This window comes from Pantherophis guttatus, chromosome 2 (genome assembly GCF_059756535.1).
Source record: "Pantherophis guttatus breed Tessera chromosome 2, ASM5975653v1, whole genome shotgun sequence".
Lineage (NCBI taxonomy): Eukaryota > Metazoa > Chordata > Lepidosauria > Squamata > Colubridae > Pantherophis > Pantherophis guttatus.
Window position 1 is genome coordinate 249,054,929 of NC_142064.1, and position 16,765 is coordinate 249,071,693.

At 43.2% G+C, this 16,765-nt stretch overlaps 1 protein-coding gene across 1 annotated transcript in view; it reads right to left on the reverse strand.

Annotated features, from left to right (window-relative positions):
- Positions 1-16,765, reverse strand: part of LOC117673966 (sodium- and chloride-dependent creatine transporter 1-like) — a 31,433-nt gene that overhangs the window by 14,338 nt on the left and 330 nt on the right. The window contains exons 2-7 of the mRNA XM_034431715.3: positions 13,057-13,160; positions 7,827-8,075; positions 5,669-5,800; positions 2,078-2,333; positions 1,401-1,533; positions 159-293 (exon numbers count right to left, since the gene is read on the reverse strand). Coding sequence (XP_034287606.1) covers positions 159-293; positions 1,401-1,533; positions 2,078-2,333; positions 5,669-5,800; positions 7,827-8,075; positions 13,057-13,160 — 1,009 coding nt within the window. The remainder of the gene's footprint in view (positions 1-158; positions 294-1,400; positions 1,534-2,077; positions 2,334-5,668; positions 5,801-7,826; positions 8,076-13,056; positions 13,161-16,765) is intronic.

Here is a 16,765-nt window from a genome sequence, read left to right on the forward strand (position 1 = left end):
TGGCCTGAACCAGGTGACTAGAGGGCAACAATGGTTGCATGCAAGAGCCTTGTTTCCTGCAGAGACACTGGCTACAGCCTCATCGTTTCCCAATTACTTCCCCCAATGATAACCTTCTCCACCCATCTCTCTCTGTCAATGTCGCCCAAAATTCTTACCTGAGCCACAGCAAGCTTGGACCAGTCAGGTTTCAGGTAGTAAATGATCCCATCCAGTGCGCCAGGCAACGTCACTCCATGCAAGAGCAGGAGGATAAGCACCACATAAGGGAACAATGCAGTGAAATAGACCACCTGTCAGCCAATCAGAGGATTAGAAAATTACAAGACTGTATAGTAGGAGGACCACCCTACTTAGATCCCAGATTACATTTGACATGATGGATCACAAGTCATGGACACTCGGATAATAGGATAAAGCAGCGTTTTTCAACCTCAGCAAACTTAAGATGTGTGGACTTCGACTCCCAGAATTCCCAATCCCACAGGCAGCCATTTTCTTCTTAACAACAACAACAACAAAAACCAAGTCAATGATAGATGTAATGGAGGGCAGCACTATGGAGCAGGGGTGGACAATTATGGCCTCTTTACGACCTGTGGACTTCAACTCCCAGAATTCCCCCAGCCAGCATGGCTGGCTGTGGGATTAGGAATTCTGGGAGTTGAAGTCCACACATCTTAAAGTAGCGTAGGTTGAGAAACACTAGGATAGAGTACGAGGATTGTGTTAAAACATAAGCATGTAAAAAGACAATATCAAATGAAAATTTTAAAAAACCCAAGTCTATGACTGCTAAAAGCCTTGTCAGGCTCATTTCCTTTTCTGCAATTCACAAACACAACATATGTCATTGGTTGTCAGGTAACTGTAACCTTGGACCCTTTTTTCCCCTCTTTCTTTGAATAGCTGTAGTTATTTCCAGAGGATGATGGATGCTTGTGCAGCTAGACAGCTTGACAATCCAGTGGGAAATACAAGCTACATTTGCTTGCAAGTACTGCATGATGAAAGAATTAGTTAAGACAGCCCTCCTCCTACCTTCATTGTGTTTCTTACATAATGACTGTTGCTAAACTGAGGTCAGAGGAGGGTAGGAAGAAGTTTATTTTCTTAATAAATAGTTCCTTGAAATAGTAAAAAAAAAAAAAAAAGAAACAACCAATTGTTAAGTATGAGGTCCATTAGGTCTGAAGAGGAAATGGCAAGGTATCAAATTTCATCCCAAAGACAGGAAATCTAGAGAGTTAGCTGGCTCAGTTTCAGAATGAAAAGCAGGGCATTTCAACATTCAGAAATAATGGGATCCTTATTAGAGAATTTATCCTGCACTCAATGTCATTATGGCCACATGCCTAAGCTTTCTCCTGAAACAATACACACGCACACATACCAGTTACCTTCCCGGTTGACTTGACCCCCTTCCAGATGCAGAAATAAACAATGACCCAAGTTACAAGCAAGCAAAGGGTCAGCTGCCAGCTGATCTCTCCTGGATCAGCCAGATCCCCTGAAATACGCAGCACTTTGTTCCTGAGGAAATGAAGAAGGAGATTAGAAGAAGGCCCAGCCTGAAAAAGAGAAAGAAAAAAAACCTCTCTTCTGTGGGAAATTATTTGCTTCTCCTCAGGTACGGGTCTGGCTCAGATTTAAAGATTTCAGATTTTGTGAAACCATTAAAAGTAAGCAAGTAGTCAATAGTTAATTGAATACGATAATTTTTAGTACCTTGGGATTCCTTAATGGATTTTCTGCCTCAGCTGCCAAAATCCTTTGGGCTCCTCTTATCCAAATCATTCCATGTCCCCTTTTCCCTCCATTTTGTAATTTCCCTTCCGTCTTGCTCACAAGATCCTTCCCTCTGCTGGGCTTTCAAGAAGCCTCCTCAACTCGTTCTTCTAGAGCAGGGGGCCACAAAGCTCTGGCCTTCAGAAACTGCTGAACTGCAACTCTGCCAGGCTGGCCAATGAAGAAATATCTAGGTAGCACTGGAAAAGGCCACATGTTCTTCCCCCCCCCACCTTTCTCCAAGGAGATCTACACCAGGTGTGCCTCCTAGACATTGTCACCCACTCACTCCCAGAACTCAATGACGGGAGAGCGTTGGTCAGCCAGGTTGCTGCAGTTTCTGGCGGTGCTGTTGTGGGTGTTGTTGCCGCAGTCGCTCAAACCAAAAAGCTCGGTGCATTGGGGAGTGTTCCACGAGTGGCCACAGGTGGCCCATGGCAGCGTCTCCGTCAGTGAGTGGACCAAGTAGAAGACACCCCAGACGAGGATCATAATATAGTAAGAGTTACAGAAGAAGACGATGACCATGGAGGCCAGGCCCAAACCTAGAGAGAAACAGCTGATTAGAGCCAGAGGCATTTGGGATGGGGGGGGAGTGTCTGTTGATGGAAGGGTAGCGTGTCACACCCTCGCACTAAGGCCCTGTCTCTAACGGCAGGGGAATGAAAGAAAAGCAAAGTAGGGAAGCTTGAAATAGTAGAATGAACTGTATGTCATGAAATGGATGCGGAGAAGATGTAGATCAAGGTTGTCAAACTTGATTTCACTGAGGGCCCCATGAGGGTTGCATTTGACCTTGGGGGATTGGGGTGGGCGTGGCCAGGGTGGGCGTGGCCAGCTTGACATCACTCATGTGGGAGGGGGCTGTGATGGCCTGAGTACTCTGCCAGAGAAAATGGGCTCCCAAGCTCCATTTTCGACTGCAGTGGTCTCATGCAACCCTCTGCAAGAGAAAATGGAGTTTGCGAGGGCCTCCTGCGGCCTTTCCGAGCTCTGTTTTTGCTGGCAGAGGCACCGTAGGCCGGATCTGGCCCCCGGGCCTTGAGTTTGACACCCCTGATGTAGATAGAATAATATTTTGAATGCTCTCTTACACTAAATTAACATACACTTACATCTGCTGCCTGCAATTACTGCAAGTTCAAATCTCACCAGGCTCAAGGTTGACTCAGCCTTCCATCCTTTCTAAGGTAGGTAAAATGAGGACCCAGATTGTGGGGGCAATAAGCTGACTTTGTATAAATATACAAAAGTATGAAGGCTATTGCTTAATGCATTGTAAGCCGCCCTGAGTCTCTGGAGAAGGGTGGCATATAAATCAAATTAAAAATAAAAAAAATAAATGAAAGAGACATAATAAGCATAATTTTAGCTTTAACTTTTCTTTAAGCAAGATCTTTAGCTTTTCTCCCAAGTTAGATTTTATTATTGTGAGGAACTCAAGAATAAGTTGGTAAAACTGTGTTTTCTGGAGTTTTAAAGTGCTGCATGGAGAAACCATGTCCTGTATCATCTATCTCATACCTTCTTTTCCCATGCAAATTTCAAGCAAAATCTATATAGCAGACAGTCCAGATTGGGGTTATATCATAATGTCAACAGCCCCTCAAAAACACTGCCCCCGGGAAAAGCAAATTCATCACAGTCATTAAACATACATACATGTTGTTGTTTATTTCCCACTTTTTTCCTGTTTTCACTTGGCCTGGGAAATGCTGAAGAACTACAATATTTAAAACTTCCATATTCCATCTGTTGGCCAGCCCTATAATTGTAAATTCTAGAAACTGATACTGAAGGATCATTCAATTCCGGACTAAATATAATATTCAGTGTGTTTGTAGATGACTCAGAGCCATTCTGATAATTAGAGGACGGCCCTAAGTGCACGGAAGGCAAAATACATATATATTGCAGCTTTGGGGAAAATACAGATGGCTGCCAAGTAGGAATATGCAAAAATCAACAGCAGAAAAATAGCTTTGTCCACATCTGAAGCCTGGGTGTAAATTAACTTGTGTGATGTACTGGCTGCCTTCCAAATATCCACCTTATCTCAAGGAGACTGCCCTGTCATCATTGTGATGGAGTTTTACATTGGTACCAAAGCAAGGCTCCATCCACACATGCCTATGTCCTCTGTTTTGAACAAGCTATTGGTTAAGAACCATCAGGTAGCATCTAGCTACTATTCAATAAATTCAATAAACTAAAAACTAAAACTATTCCTTCCTCTCTGGCCAATTAACAATGGCTGGATGTGGGAATCAGGTGGCCATAGTATATGTGTAGACCAGTCTAGCTGGTTGGACACGTGTACGGAGCTTGGCACCGAAATAATCTGAGTATGAAAAAGGCGGGTTCAGCTGGATGATCACTGAAGGGCCCTATTCGTTCTCTCGTTGTTCATAATATTGTAGAACATAGGCTGTGTTTGCATAGCAGAGACATCTCCTTGTAGAACATTCCTGAGGACTGAGGTAACCTCTGATAACGGGGAGATGGGCCTCTCGGCTGGCAGAGGAGAGCCAGAGTTAAGTTTTGTTTTTACCTTAGGTATCGCTTTCCTAGAATTCACGTGATTTACTGTAATATTGTAGAATGTGAAACCTATATGGAGAATATATGGATGCTTTTCTTTTTCATGCATGTAATATGAGATGTGTAGCCATAATAACGCCTTTTGATGACGCTGTACTTTGATTACTAATAAAAGAGAGGTCTGGAGTCAGCTCGGGGCTCTCTCATCCCGAGAAACACTTGTCCTGTGTCTTCTCTAATCTGGACTACTCATGAGGTGCCCACCAGGATGATCGCAACAGCTGGAAACTAAACTTCCATTTCCACAAGAATATATGTGGCAAAGTTTCAAAACTCTATGCTTCAGAAACTAGCTTTCACATTAAATTGGTGAAGACTGAAAGTGTGGTAAAATCTTTGTACATTGCGCTTCAAATATCTGGGGGAGCAAGAGATGGCACCAAAACCACTAACTCTTTGGCCTCATCTTGTGGTCTTTCTAGTACTTGTGGTCCAGATTTGTGTTGCTGCCAGAGAATACAATGGGGGCATAGGATGTGGGGAACCAGATGCTCCCATTGGGGGAGACACGCTACATTGTTAAGATGCAAGGCAAAACTGGCCTTTGGGGAAGAATATGAATAGCCTGTCAAGTCGGAGCGCGCTTATGCTGTTGCGAACATTATCACTTCTCAACTTGCCAAAGAACCAGAGGGGAGGGAAAGGTGAGATGGAATGCAAGCTCTAGACTTCCAGAAGACAAGCCATGAGAGCCAAGGACACTCAAGCAGGTGCTTGCCAAGACCAGAGACTTTTTCTTACAACAATACAATGACACTCCATTGGACAATGTGACCTGCACTAATAGGGGGGAGGGAGAAATCTATACTATCATTATGTGGGTTTGTGCGGGAATTAGGTACAGCTGGTTTTGCCTTCAGCAGTGTTGAAATGATGTACTCAATAAAAGTTTTGCATTCAGAGATTGGAAGGTCTCGAGCGTGCTTGCTTTGGTTGGGTTCTTCAATCCCTAAGTTCCACACCAATGATTTCCCTAATTTTATCCTCTCTGCCTAATCGTAACAGATGAGGGAGTGGTCACAATAGTTAACAGAAACAGACACATGCCCTTTGGTTCTCTATAAATTGAACAGAACTGGTTCGTCACATTTTATGATGTAGCAATATAGCCTAGCCCTAGAACATTTCCAATCTTTTCTCAGAATTCTACAAGACAGATAAAACTCTGCAGTGCTTTAATACTCTGTTGTTACACATTCACAGCTTTACAACAGCTCCTGCTACTTCTGAATCTAATAGGTGGCTAAAAAATACAGACAAGTGTCAACAACGCCATTACCTTTAAACAGGGGAGCAATGTTCCAGGCTGCAATTCCACCTTGCTTCATAAACTGTCCCAGGGCCACCTCCAGGAAAAAGACAGGGATCCCCCCAACAAAAACGATCAGCAGGTAAGGAATCAGAAAGACACCTGCACAGAAAAGAGGAGTCAGTGTTCTGTCCTTTTTTTTCAAGAAGCTGGGAGAGTTTACAGAGTCTTTTTAGTGGTACTGCTGAAATTATGGAATGCCAAATTCCACTCTTCAGTTGCTCTCTTGTTTTAGGCTTTTAGTAGTTTTCTCCATTTGGATGAGCTCCAGGCAGATATATTCTCGCTGTCAAGGACACACAGACATTGTCCTCTTAACTTGAAAATATACCTGCTGCAGTACATTTTTTGTACATTGCATAGGACGGAGAATTTGGGAAGCTATAGATTTATTTTTCCTTACTGAATGTGAAACATATTAGGACAAATAGCGAAGCCTCGTAAACTCATGAACTGCATCCTTGGGTGCAAAGCGGGCAGTTTTGAAATGCTTAAAGGGTATTTACGTTCATAAAATCTTGACACTTTTGAGTGACCAGCCCACATTGTTAACCTCTTTCCAGTAGGAGGTTGAAAGATAGTGAGCTTTCCAAATCCACCTAGTACTTGCAAATTCAGGCTGTGATTCAAATAAGATTTGAACAGATGCTGCTCATTTTTTCCCCCCCAGCGTAATTGAAAGTTTTCCATTTTCCATGGCTGGTTGGGGAATTCTGGGAGTTGAAGTCCACACATCCTTAAGCTGCCAAGGTTGAGAAGCACTGTGATACATAAATCAACATCCAGCTGAATGCTTTCAGACTGCTCTCTTTGTCTCTTGCTCTCTCTCTCTCAAATCTAAACTGGGAAAATAAAAAGAATGTGCCCAGACTTATGTCTATTCTATTGCAGCAGTAGACAAGAAAGGTAATCCTGACACTGAATCGGTTTAATGATCCAGAGTTCACCGTTCAGAACTTGCCGAATTTGCAAGTATTTTAAAGATGCCTCTGGATGCAACCCAAGCATCTTCATATGCTATTTTTTATTATTTTATTCCAGTTCTTTGGTTGTCAGCCTGTCCCAATTCCATGAGGCACATTGCAACCAATTAGAAATACTTTCCTTGCCCGCTTCCTATATACAGCCAGATCTGTATTCCCTTAGGGCATATGCCATCGTAAGTGAGATTTAAAAAAAAACATTTGCTGATATATTCTACAAGGAGGTTCCTGTATATGTTGGGGCCATGAGCAAATATGCATGACTGGATTTATAAGTATTTTTTCCTGGTTGCCTTCTCTACGCTCAAGAGCCTCAATGAAAAGCATAAATGTTATCAAGGCAGGGATGGTGACTGCCTTTGGGACTAAATCTATAGAAACCACCTTTCATTTTCTGTTGGGTAAACCCAAACAGTTTCATCTACCTCAAATAAGGTCCAAGACTGTCCAGAACCCAGAGATATAAAGTCACAAGTGGACAATGCTTCTTGTTAAAAGCGGTCCAGATAATTCAGTATTTGTGTCATCAACATTGTCCCACTGCTATTTATTTCAGCTTTTGCAAAGCCTCTTACTCTGCCAGAGTTAAGAGTTAAAAACTATAGCCTGTCTTCATTTTACTCCATTTTTGAAATAACACAGATTCTTACAAAAGGAATGGTTGTAAGGTTTTCAGCTGCAGGGCAAACCTTGTGATATAATGAGACAGAGAGATGACTCTGAGTAACCAAATGGTGTATTATTAGGCTAGTAATTTATTTATGGACAGAATAAATGTAGCCTGTAGCGTTTTTCTGTGTAAAAGGCAATTATACCACATAAACCTTGGTCACGCTGAAGTGTGTGCAATAAACATTTTTTTTCACTTAAAAAGTGAAATAGTGCCCTGCATTTTTATGTAGTTTACTGTGGTAAGTTTTGCCACTTGCAAAAAAAATTGTCTGAGTTGGATTGATCTACCTGATGGAAAGGCAGCAGGATTCACCTACCATGTATCAGGGAGGGAATAAGAAAATGGATCTGGAGACCAAAAACAGAGATGCCTTTGAGTCCAGGGGCTACCTGGACACCCAGAGTGTCCAGGTAGCCCCTGGACTCACCTGTCCCATTGCTACACAGTCCAGTTCCCATGGCAACCCTCTTACCTCCTCCATTTTTGTAGCAGAGGTATGGAAAGCGCCAGACGTTGCCCAACCCTACAGCAAAACCAACACATGACATGATGAAATCCATCTGGCGCGTCCAGGTTTCTCGCTCAGGAAAGGATAGCTTCGCTGGCCCGATGGGTACCACCAGAGGGGCAGTGATGGCTCTCTCGTCAAGGGTGGACTCCCCTGAGCCATTGATTGGCTCAGCACTTTCTGGCTCGGCTACCTCTGAGCACTCACTGCCCTCTGTGGAGAAAAGGACAAGCTGCTAGGCAAAAATCAACCAGAGAGAAAATCCAGCAAGCTGCTGAACCAACCATTTCTAGGTGATGATGGTTGGTGAGCTGAAGGGGTGGTGATCATGGGCAGGTGTTTGACACTCTGATCAACAGTTTGATCTTCCATTAACTTCCAGATCTATGTCTGCTACAGGGGTGGGTTCTAAATTTTTTTACTACCGGTTCTGTGGGCGTGGCTTATTTTGTGGGCATGGCTTGATGGTCATGTGACAATTCTTTAGGATTTAGCAGAGGTACTGGTCTACCAGGCTTTTAACTGCTTGCAGCACTGTACTCATGGTCTACTCATTTGTTCTTGGAGCGTCCCGGTCTACCCATTTGTTTTTCGAGCGTCCCGGTCTACCCATTTGTTTTTGGAGGCACTGGTCTACTCATTTGCTTTTGGAGGCACCAGTCTACCAGCACACTGCCTTTTAACACTGATCAGCTGTAGGGGGGCCCTTTGAAGCCCCAGGGCAAGAGTTTAAACAGTTTTTTTTCCTTCTAGCCAATCAGCTGGGACTCGGGAGGCAGCGAATAGATTGGGGGCGGGGCCAAAGGGCTCAGCTCCTGAACAAAGAGAACTGGTTCAGTGACGTCATATCGTTACCGCTACCGGCTCAGCAGAACCGGACCGAACCAGGAGGAACCCACCACTAGTCTGCTATCAACAGGGCTAAAAACATGAAAGTTATAATGGTGAGTAACCTGAAGCATGGAGTAATGCAGGCCACAAATGACCTTTTTAAACAAATGTTCACCAATATGCAAGAGCTTTCAGCTATGCAAGAAATTTGACTGATTGGTGGATTGAATTTATAAGCCGCCTCTATTGTCCATACAACTCTAGGAAACATACAGCATAATTATCAATCGTACAGGTAATCCTCGACGTACCACCACGACTGAGCCCAAAATTTCTGTTGCTAAGCGAGACAGTTAAGTGAATTTTGCCCCATTTTTATGACCTTTCTTGTCACAGCTGTGGAATGAATCACTGCAGTTGTTAAGTTAGTAACACGATTGTTAAGTGAATCTGGCTTTCCCCATTGACTTTGCTGGTCAGAAGGTCGCAAAAGGGGATCACATGACCTTGGGATCCTGGAACCATCATAAATATGAGCCAGTTGCCAAACATCCTAATTTTGATCACGTGGCCATCGGGAGGCTGCGACGGTTGTGTGAAAAATAGTCATAAGTCACTTTTTTCAGTGCCACTGTAACTTCGAAAGAGTTAAGAGCCTGGCTAGGTGGCTCAGTGCCTAAGACGCTGAGCTTGTCGATCAGAAAGGTCGGCAGTTCAGGGGTTCGAATCCCTAGCATAGGTCTCCTGTGTGAGCAGAGGGTTGGACTAGATGACCTCCAAGGTCCCTTCCCACTCTGTTACTGTTTGTTTGAGTCACTAAATGAACTTCGTAAATCAAAGATATCTGTATTTAAGAATCGTCCATTTCCCTCATTACAGAGACTCTGGTTGGCTACAACAATAAATGTGCAGAAAGCTGAAATAAGCAACTCTCTATTGCTGTATTAGAAAAAGAAACACCAAGAACCAAAGAATAAAATCCCAAGATCAAATTGGGCTGGCTCTGGATCTGTGGAACGAGCCACATTTTAAGGGCTTTCTTAAACACCACTGCAGTCTTCGGAAGAATATTATCCCACAGGACAGATGTGGCTACAGAAAAGGCACAGAATATTCCCCCCCCCCCAATGTGATGTACTGCATCACTTAATATGAATAAACTATTCTTTTACGTGGACAAAAGAACTGGCTCGTGACATTTTTGCTGTTTCAAATAAGTGGCTTACCCTTTGATTTAAAAAAATTTTTTCCCCCCAAGTCATGCAAGAATGGGATTTGTCCTTAACAACGTCTATAATTGGTGGGAGCGACTGAGGCATGTCGGGGCTACGTTCCAGAAAGGGGATTAGGTCATGGCAAAAATCTAAAGTTGATTTCATTTAACCCAATTTATTACATAAAGTGAACAGAATTACTCTTTGTATATTTCTGTCATATTAAAAGTAATGATTTAATCACAATTTTTGAAGGGCTCAGGAGTCACAGTCTAGGCTTTGGAAGAGCACCTGTTGTGTAACATTTCTTAATAATGTTGCCAAAGATTCAAGGCCGCTTTTCTCTCACGGCTTCATATATGGGCTTTTTTGTGGGAACTTACAGATAAACTTCAAAAACTATTCTAATGATAACCTTGCCAAGGATTCTGAATGGGGAAAACCAGCCCCCCCCCACTTCAACCAATGTTCTTCAGATTGTCTGAATTGTGCCAATGACAACAACGAACTATAAAGTATGTTTCTTTTTAAATTAGTGTTCCAATAGCATTTTGTTGTCTAGATAAAAATCAACAGAACACAGCCTGTTCTTAACTAGATTTTGCAGGGCTGGGAAAGCCACATAAATTGGCAGCAGGGCAAAAGTTGAAGGGTTGGGCCTCCAGATTCCATTCTATCACCCATTTTTTTCTTTCAGTACGGTTACAGGTGTTGGCATCCTAATTTTTGTTAGGAGTCCATATGAAACTGCCATTATTTTTTTTTGCTCTTCTGTATCAGGGAAAGGCTTGCATAAACCTGTGAGGGGGGAATGTGCATGCGTGAAAACATGTTTTGCACATATCAATATTATGAGCACCCCATGTCCATCCTTTAAGACCTAGATAAAAAATAAATAACTTATTTCCTTCTCAGGAATTTCCTTGGCATCACAGCATTCGAGGTCCGTCCCTGCTTCCTTGTTCCTTTGAGGGCCATACCTTGCTGAAATCATTTGACAATGTCATAATTTTGCAGGCACCTTTTATGTAATGTGCAGCCTTTGGAATGCAGACAGCAAATTTCACTCTTTCTGCTTAGAGAGTTGCAATTTTGATGTCACAATGCAGGATAGTGAGTCACCCAGTAGGCAGTGATGCTGAATACACACACAGACACACACACAGAGCACTAATCACATGAATTCACACAGCAGTTCCTATGCTCATAATGTACTTACACACGCACATATGCCCAAAACTGTGCTTTGGGCTTGTTTCACACAATTCCCTGGGATTATCTACGCTCCTCCTGGGACCTGGAGTGAGGCTTGGAGATGTGGCTGTGGTTCTTCAAGATTTTTGTTTCATAACACAAAGACAAACTGAATCGCCCCTCCCCTTCCTCATCCAGGAAACACTGGGCCAGTCAGACACAAAGCTACTAATACAACGCAGGGTCCTTTCTTGTAGTTTAGTAGCCTGATCACAACAAGTTGCTTCCTGGTGCCAGCTTCCCTCCAGGCTCTTCCATTGCCTTGTTCCCCCAACTCCCAAGAATCTGACAAGGAATCCCCTTTGCACCTACGAGCATCTCTGAAACCAAGGAAAAGGAATCCGCTTTGGGCAAAACAAAGACATCAAGAGTTGTGGGCAGAGCAAGACTCTGCTCCAGACACAAAGCCCTTTTTCCTTGTCTGGCTTCCCTTCCCCCACAGCTCACATGCTGCCTGGGCCCAGCATGTGACTGGGCTAATCCCCATTTTCTGGGGCTGAATCGTCTGGATGCTCTTTGGCTGGCTCTGCAGATGGCCCTTCTCTTGGGCTAGGCTGTATAAAACCACACACTTTCTTCAGAAAAGAATTGGGGAAGAGATGGAGGAAGCAGCAGAAGGTAGCCGGGAGAGTGATGGTGTAGCATGTTTCATACAAGCTAGTTCCAACCCCCTCCTCTTCTCCTCCTGCTGAGTTGTTGCCTTATATGGAGCTAAATGCCCAGAACCTCCAAAGGCTTCCTTTCCTTAGCTTCACACAACTTGGAAGGACCAGCTGTGCCCCAGGCATTGGAGCACTTTGTGCCCCTGAGGTATCAAAGCTCAACCGTACTCTGTACAGTACGCCACATACACGGAGTTCCACCCCACTGGCTCTAGATGAACGAGCCTGGAATAATTACCATCATCCTCCATTCCAAAGCCAATCATCCTTCTGTAAAAGTAGCCCAGGCATCATCAGCATCCCTCTTCCCAGCTTAGGAAGATCACAGGGAAACTGTAGGATGAGTACATTTGAGGGTATTACCATAGAAATACTCAGATCCGTAACTCTCCCTGCCCCAGCAAACGAGGGAGCAGAATGTAAAAAATAGCAAGGAAGGATGGGCTGACAGTGTGGAGCAAAGAATATCAGCAAGGTGTGAGGGGGAAAAAATGAAAGTAGAACAGAACACAATAACAGAGTTGCGAGGGACCTTGGAGGTCTTCTAGTCCAACCCGCTCCTCAAGCAGAAGACCGCATACCATTCCAGAAAAGTGGCTGTCCAGTCTCTTCTTAAAAGCCTCCAGTGATGGAGCACCCACAACTTCTGAAGGCAAGTTTTTCCACTGGTTAATTGTCCTCCCTGTTTCTCTTTAATTCCAGGTTGCTTCTCTCCTTGATTAGTTTCCATTCATTGTTTCTTGCCTTGCCTTCTGGTGCTTTGGAAAACAGGTTGACCCCTTCTTCTTTATGGCAACCCCTCAAATTGTGGAACACTGCTATCATATAGCCCCTTAGTTCTTCTTTTCATTACACTAGGTAGCTCAGCAGGAGATAGCTGAGCTGCCTAACCTAATTAACACAAAGAGGAGGCCACAGAGTAGCAGCTTTTGGAAGGGGTGATGGCTATTGTGCTATTGTCCTAACTCCCCCTCCCCACAAGCTAACGTATAAGCATTGCATTCCTTACCTGAATTCACTTGGGCAGATCCCCACAGAAGCCCTACAGGATCTCTGCCTGCATTCCAGGAGACCCTGGCAGCAAAATCTTTCTTCTCACACAATAGACAAGCATGGTGGTCTCCCCAAAGCCTCCACAGGGTGAACAGGTGAGCAGGACAGAATTCCCCTCTGCCTCCTCAGCGAGTTCAGCACAGCACTTTACTTCTTCCCTCATGCATGCAAGGTCCTTACCTGAAGATGTTTCGGCGGACACTGGAGCCATGACACGAGGCTGGTGGCAGGGCTCTGCGATGGAAGACTGAGATGGGTGCTGGGTCGGGAAGCTGGCTCTGGGTCTGGGTGGGAATCAGGATGTAATCTCAGAAGCAATCCACAAAGCACTTGAAGGTGAGGCGAAAGAACCTCATTGATGGGGATTTACACCAGGGAAACGGGCAGTGGGTGAGAGTCTGGGCTGGGCCTTGAGCTCAGAAGCAGGCAGCACAGACCAGGCAGAGCATGTGCTCCATCCCTCAGCGCTGGCTCTGAGTTCTGCTGCTCTGAAGAGAATGGAGAGTGAAAGGCAATTGCATCTGCTTCTATTCCCCTCCCAGCTTGCATCTTATTGGCCACTGCTTCTTGCAGCAAGTGTGTCTGCTGCATTCTGGGAAATGGAGTCCACTTTGCTACCGGGTACCATGGAGATGCTTTAGGATGGAGCTAGACAGGTGGATGCGGGCTTGGTAGACGCAGGCCTTTGCACACTAAATATATAGGAGCAAAATAAGAAGGCGTTGAATGCTACAGGCGGGGAATTTTTTATTTGCAAGAAGCTAAGCGGAACAAGAAAACAGAAAGAGAAAAGGAAAGAAAACAAATAGCTTCTCAGTGGGATAACTGAATAAATCACCTTCCAGTACTTTCCAGAGATAGCCTGTCCTGCTTAATTAGAATGATTTCAATACCTCCCCTTCCTAAATGTTGTTTTTAAGTTTGCATCTGCTGAGAAATTTTAAATGTCATCCTGTATGAGAAAAGGCAGGAAATAGAAACGAAGCTACTAATAGCTGTTTTCTGGCGAATTTGCAAAGGTTCCTGCCTGCAAATTGCTTAACAGCAATAAAAAAGTTACTTTACTGGAACAAAGTACATTTGAGGGAGACAGAAACAAACTTTTCTGTGTACTATTGGTGAGTTCATCTTTGTTTTCCAAATCACAATCCTTGCTCTCAGCTGCTGCTTTGAGACCTCTCTCATGCAGCAAGCTAAACTATAATTTGGGTTGTTCTATTTTGACCTAGCCTCTGTGTGAACACAGCAATTGAGTATGGTTGTATGGACCTAAAACTCACAAACCATAAACTTTTAGGTTTGTGACCTAAAAAGGATTCAAGAAATTAATTCACACACTAGTCCCAAAGGTGCTTTTTCATTAATTCACGCACTAGTCCCAAAGGTGCTTTTTCAAGAGGCAACTGGACTTTCTGGTAAATCTTTGAAGCTTCTTGGATGAGAAGCTAAATATATTCAAAGATTTACCAGAAGGTCCAGCTGCCTCTTGAAAAAACATCTTTGGGACAACCATGACCTGGATGACTGAGAAACTCCATAGACATTGATACACTAGGACTAGATTATGCCAAAATTATTTCAAGGTTCTAGTAAAACATACAGTATGCCTGCAAGTTGGAGGCACTATATTAAAAAAATAAACTCCATAACTGCTCTAAGAGAATTTTTTTTTTTTTTTAATAATGCTGCCTGAAAATTAGAAAATTTCTGCTCTGGCATTTTTAGAGCGCATCTGTTGGGAATGAATTTTCAAAGCTGTTAAGTGTGTATTTAAATAGACCTTTCTGTGGCTTGAGTTTTGGACGAAAGATTGTGTGCAAGTAGTCCTCGACTTACAACCACAATTGGGACCAGAATTTCTGTTGCTGAGCAAGGTGGTTGTTAGGTGAGGCACACCAAATTTTATGACTTTTATATGCCACGCTTACGTGAATTAAAGTGCAGCAATTGTTAATGAATACATGATGGTTAAGCAAATGTCTTCTTCCGTTATCTTTGCTTGTGAGAAGGGAAGGTTGGGAAGGTTTTAAATGACAATCACAAGACTCTGACATGCTGCAGCCATCATAAATACGGTACATGTTAGTTAATCTTGGGAATGCTACAACGGTCATAAGTGCAACTGTCAGTTGTAAGTCACTTTTTTCAATGCATTTGTAACATTGAATAGTCACTAAACAAATGGTTATAAGTCAAGGACTACCTGTAAACCGTTCCGAAGTTCCACATCTGGGAAGATTAAAATCTAGGAGTCTTGATGCAATGGGAGTAACTCTTGCCTACACCCAAACAAACTGGGATCCTCAGACCCTTTTCAGTAATTTGCCTTTTTTATTTTCAAATTCAGTACTGATGAATTCAGTAGATTATCTGAGCTCCAGGGCTCTGTTAAAGTCCTTCACATTGTATGCTATTGACATTTATTTAAAACTCATGTTGGTTGATAATGTTTTGTTTGTGTGTTTTTAAAGCTCGACACCATTCTGTACCACATTTCATGCTACAGGAAAGAAAGAACTCAGGTAAATAGGGAAGTTAGGACAGGTTTTACTGAAGGGAGTGAGCTCTTGCAAATAAGAGTAAATTAAGATACCATCTTTGGAACAGACCCAGATCATTGCTATAAAAATCCATTAAATTATTGTAAACTGCTGACTAGAATCCTTACATCTTAGTCATGAATTTAATGGGTGGCCTTTCCTCAATTATATATTATCATGTTATCCACCCAGCTCTGGATTGGCAGAGAATTACACACTGGAATGAAATTGGCTGCTATGGTGATCTCTACCAAGTTCCCCGGTTTCCTTCCAATGTAACGGGTGATAATCATGTTTGATTAGATGCATCTCAAGGTTGTCTTTGAGCAGTGGGAGAATAAAGAAAAGTGCACAGTTTTAACCCTGGATCAGCCGAGGATGATATATAAGCACTGTTCCTACTAGCACTGATGATGTTACCTAGTTTGGGTAATAAAACACCTGCAAAGAAACAACTAAGCTCAGGTCTGAAACCGTTCATTTCAGCCCAGAACTACAAATATTCTCCTGTAATGATATAAGCCTCTTTCTCTCTCTCATTTAAAGAGGGGCAGTGGGAAGAGAGGGATGATGAAAGCAGTGACATGTTATCAAAGTGCAAGCTGCTTGTCTTGTATATGCAGTACATGTTATGATTTATGGACCCTGTCAGTTAAAAAAAAAAAGACTGGCGGGGTCCAGGAAGAGAGCCTTGTCTGCCATTACCCGTTGGGACATCCTTCCCCATCCCCCAGAGGTGAAGCTGGCCTCCACTCTTACTTTCCAAAATATCTAAAGAGTTGGCTCTGTGGGATTGTTTGGGGCCTTCAGAGGAATATGCAGCCATAAGGCTGGTCAAAGGCCTTCTCCCACCTTTTTTTAACGTCGAATTTTATTTATTCCTAGTTTTAATTGCCTCTTAATCTAATATTTGCATATAGGTTGTTGTTGCTTTTTAGGGTTTTATGTCTTATTTTTATACCGCCCAGTCTTTCTTTGAGGGAGATGGGCGATTTCTAAATGGGGGTGTGGGGTGAGGAAACCTGTGAATAAATAAATAAATATAGAAAAGGCTGTAACTTCCATCACAACGATGCAACCCTCCCTGCTGGTTGTCTTTTTGACAAAAAACCCTCCTCAGTGTCCTTCCCTCGAAGGCTTCCATCATGGAAGGTGAGAGGAAATAAAAGATGGTTGGGCACGTTTTGTGGCCTCATTGACTGGAAGGGGAAGGTGAGGCCTTAGCAAAAGTTGGTGTTGCTTAATCTCGTTAATCTCTTCCTGCATTACTTATCCTGACCTACCCTTTATAAAGAGCGCTTTACGCACAGCTCTCCAGATCTCAGTTCCCCCAAATCTGCTACTACTGC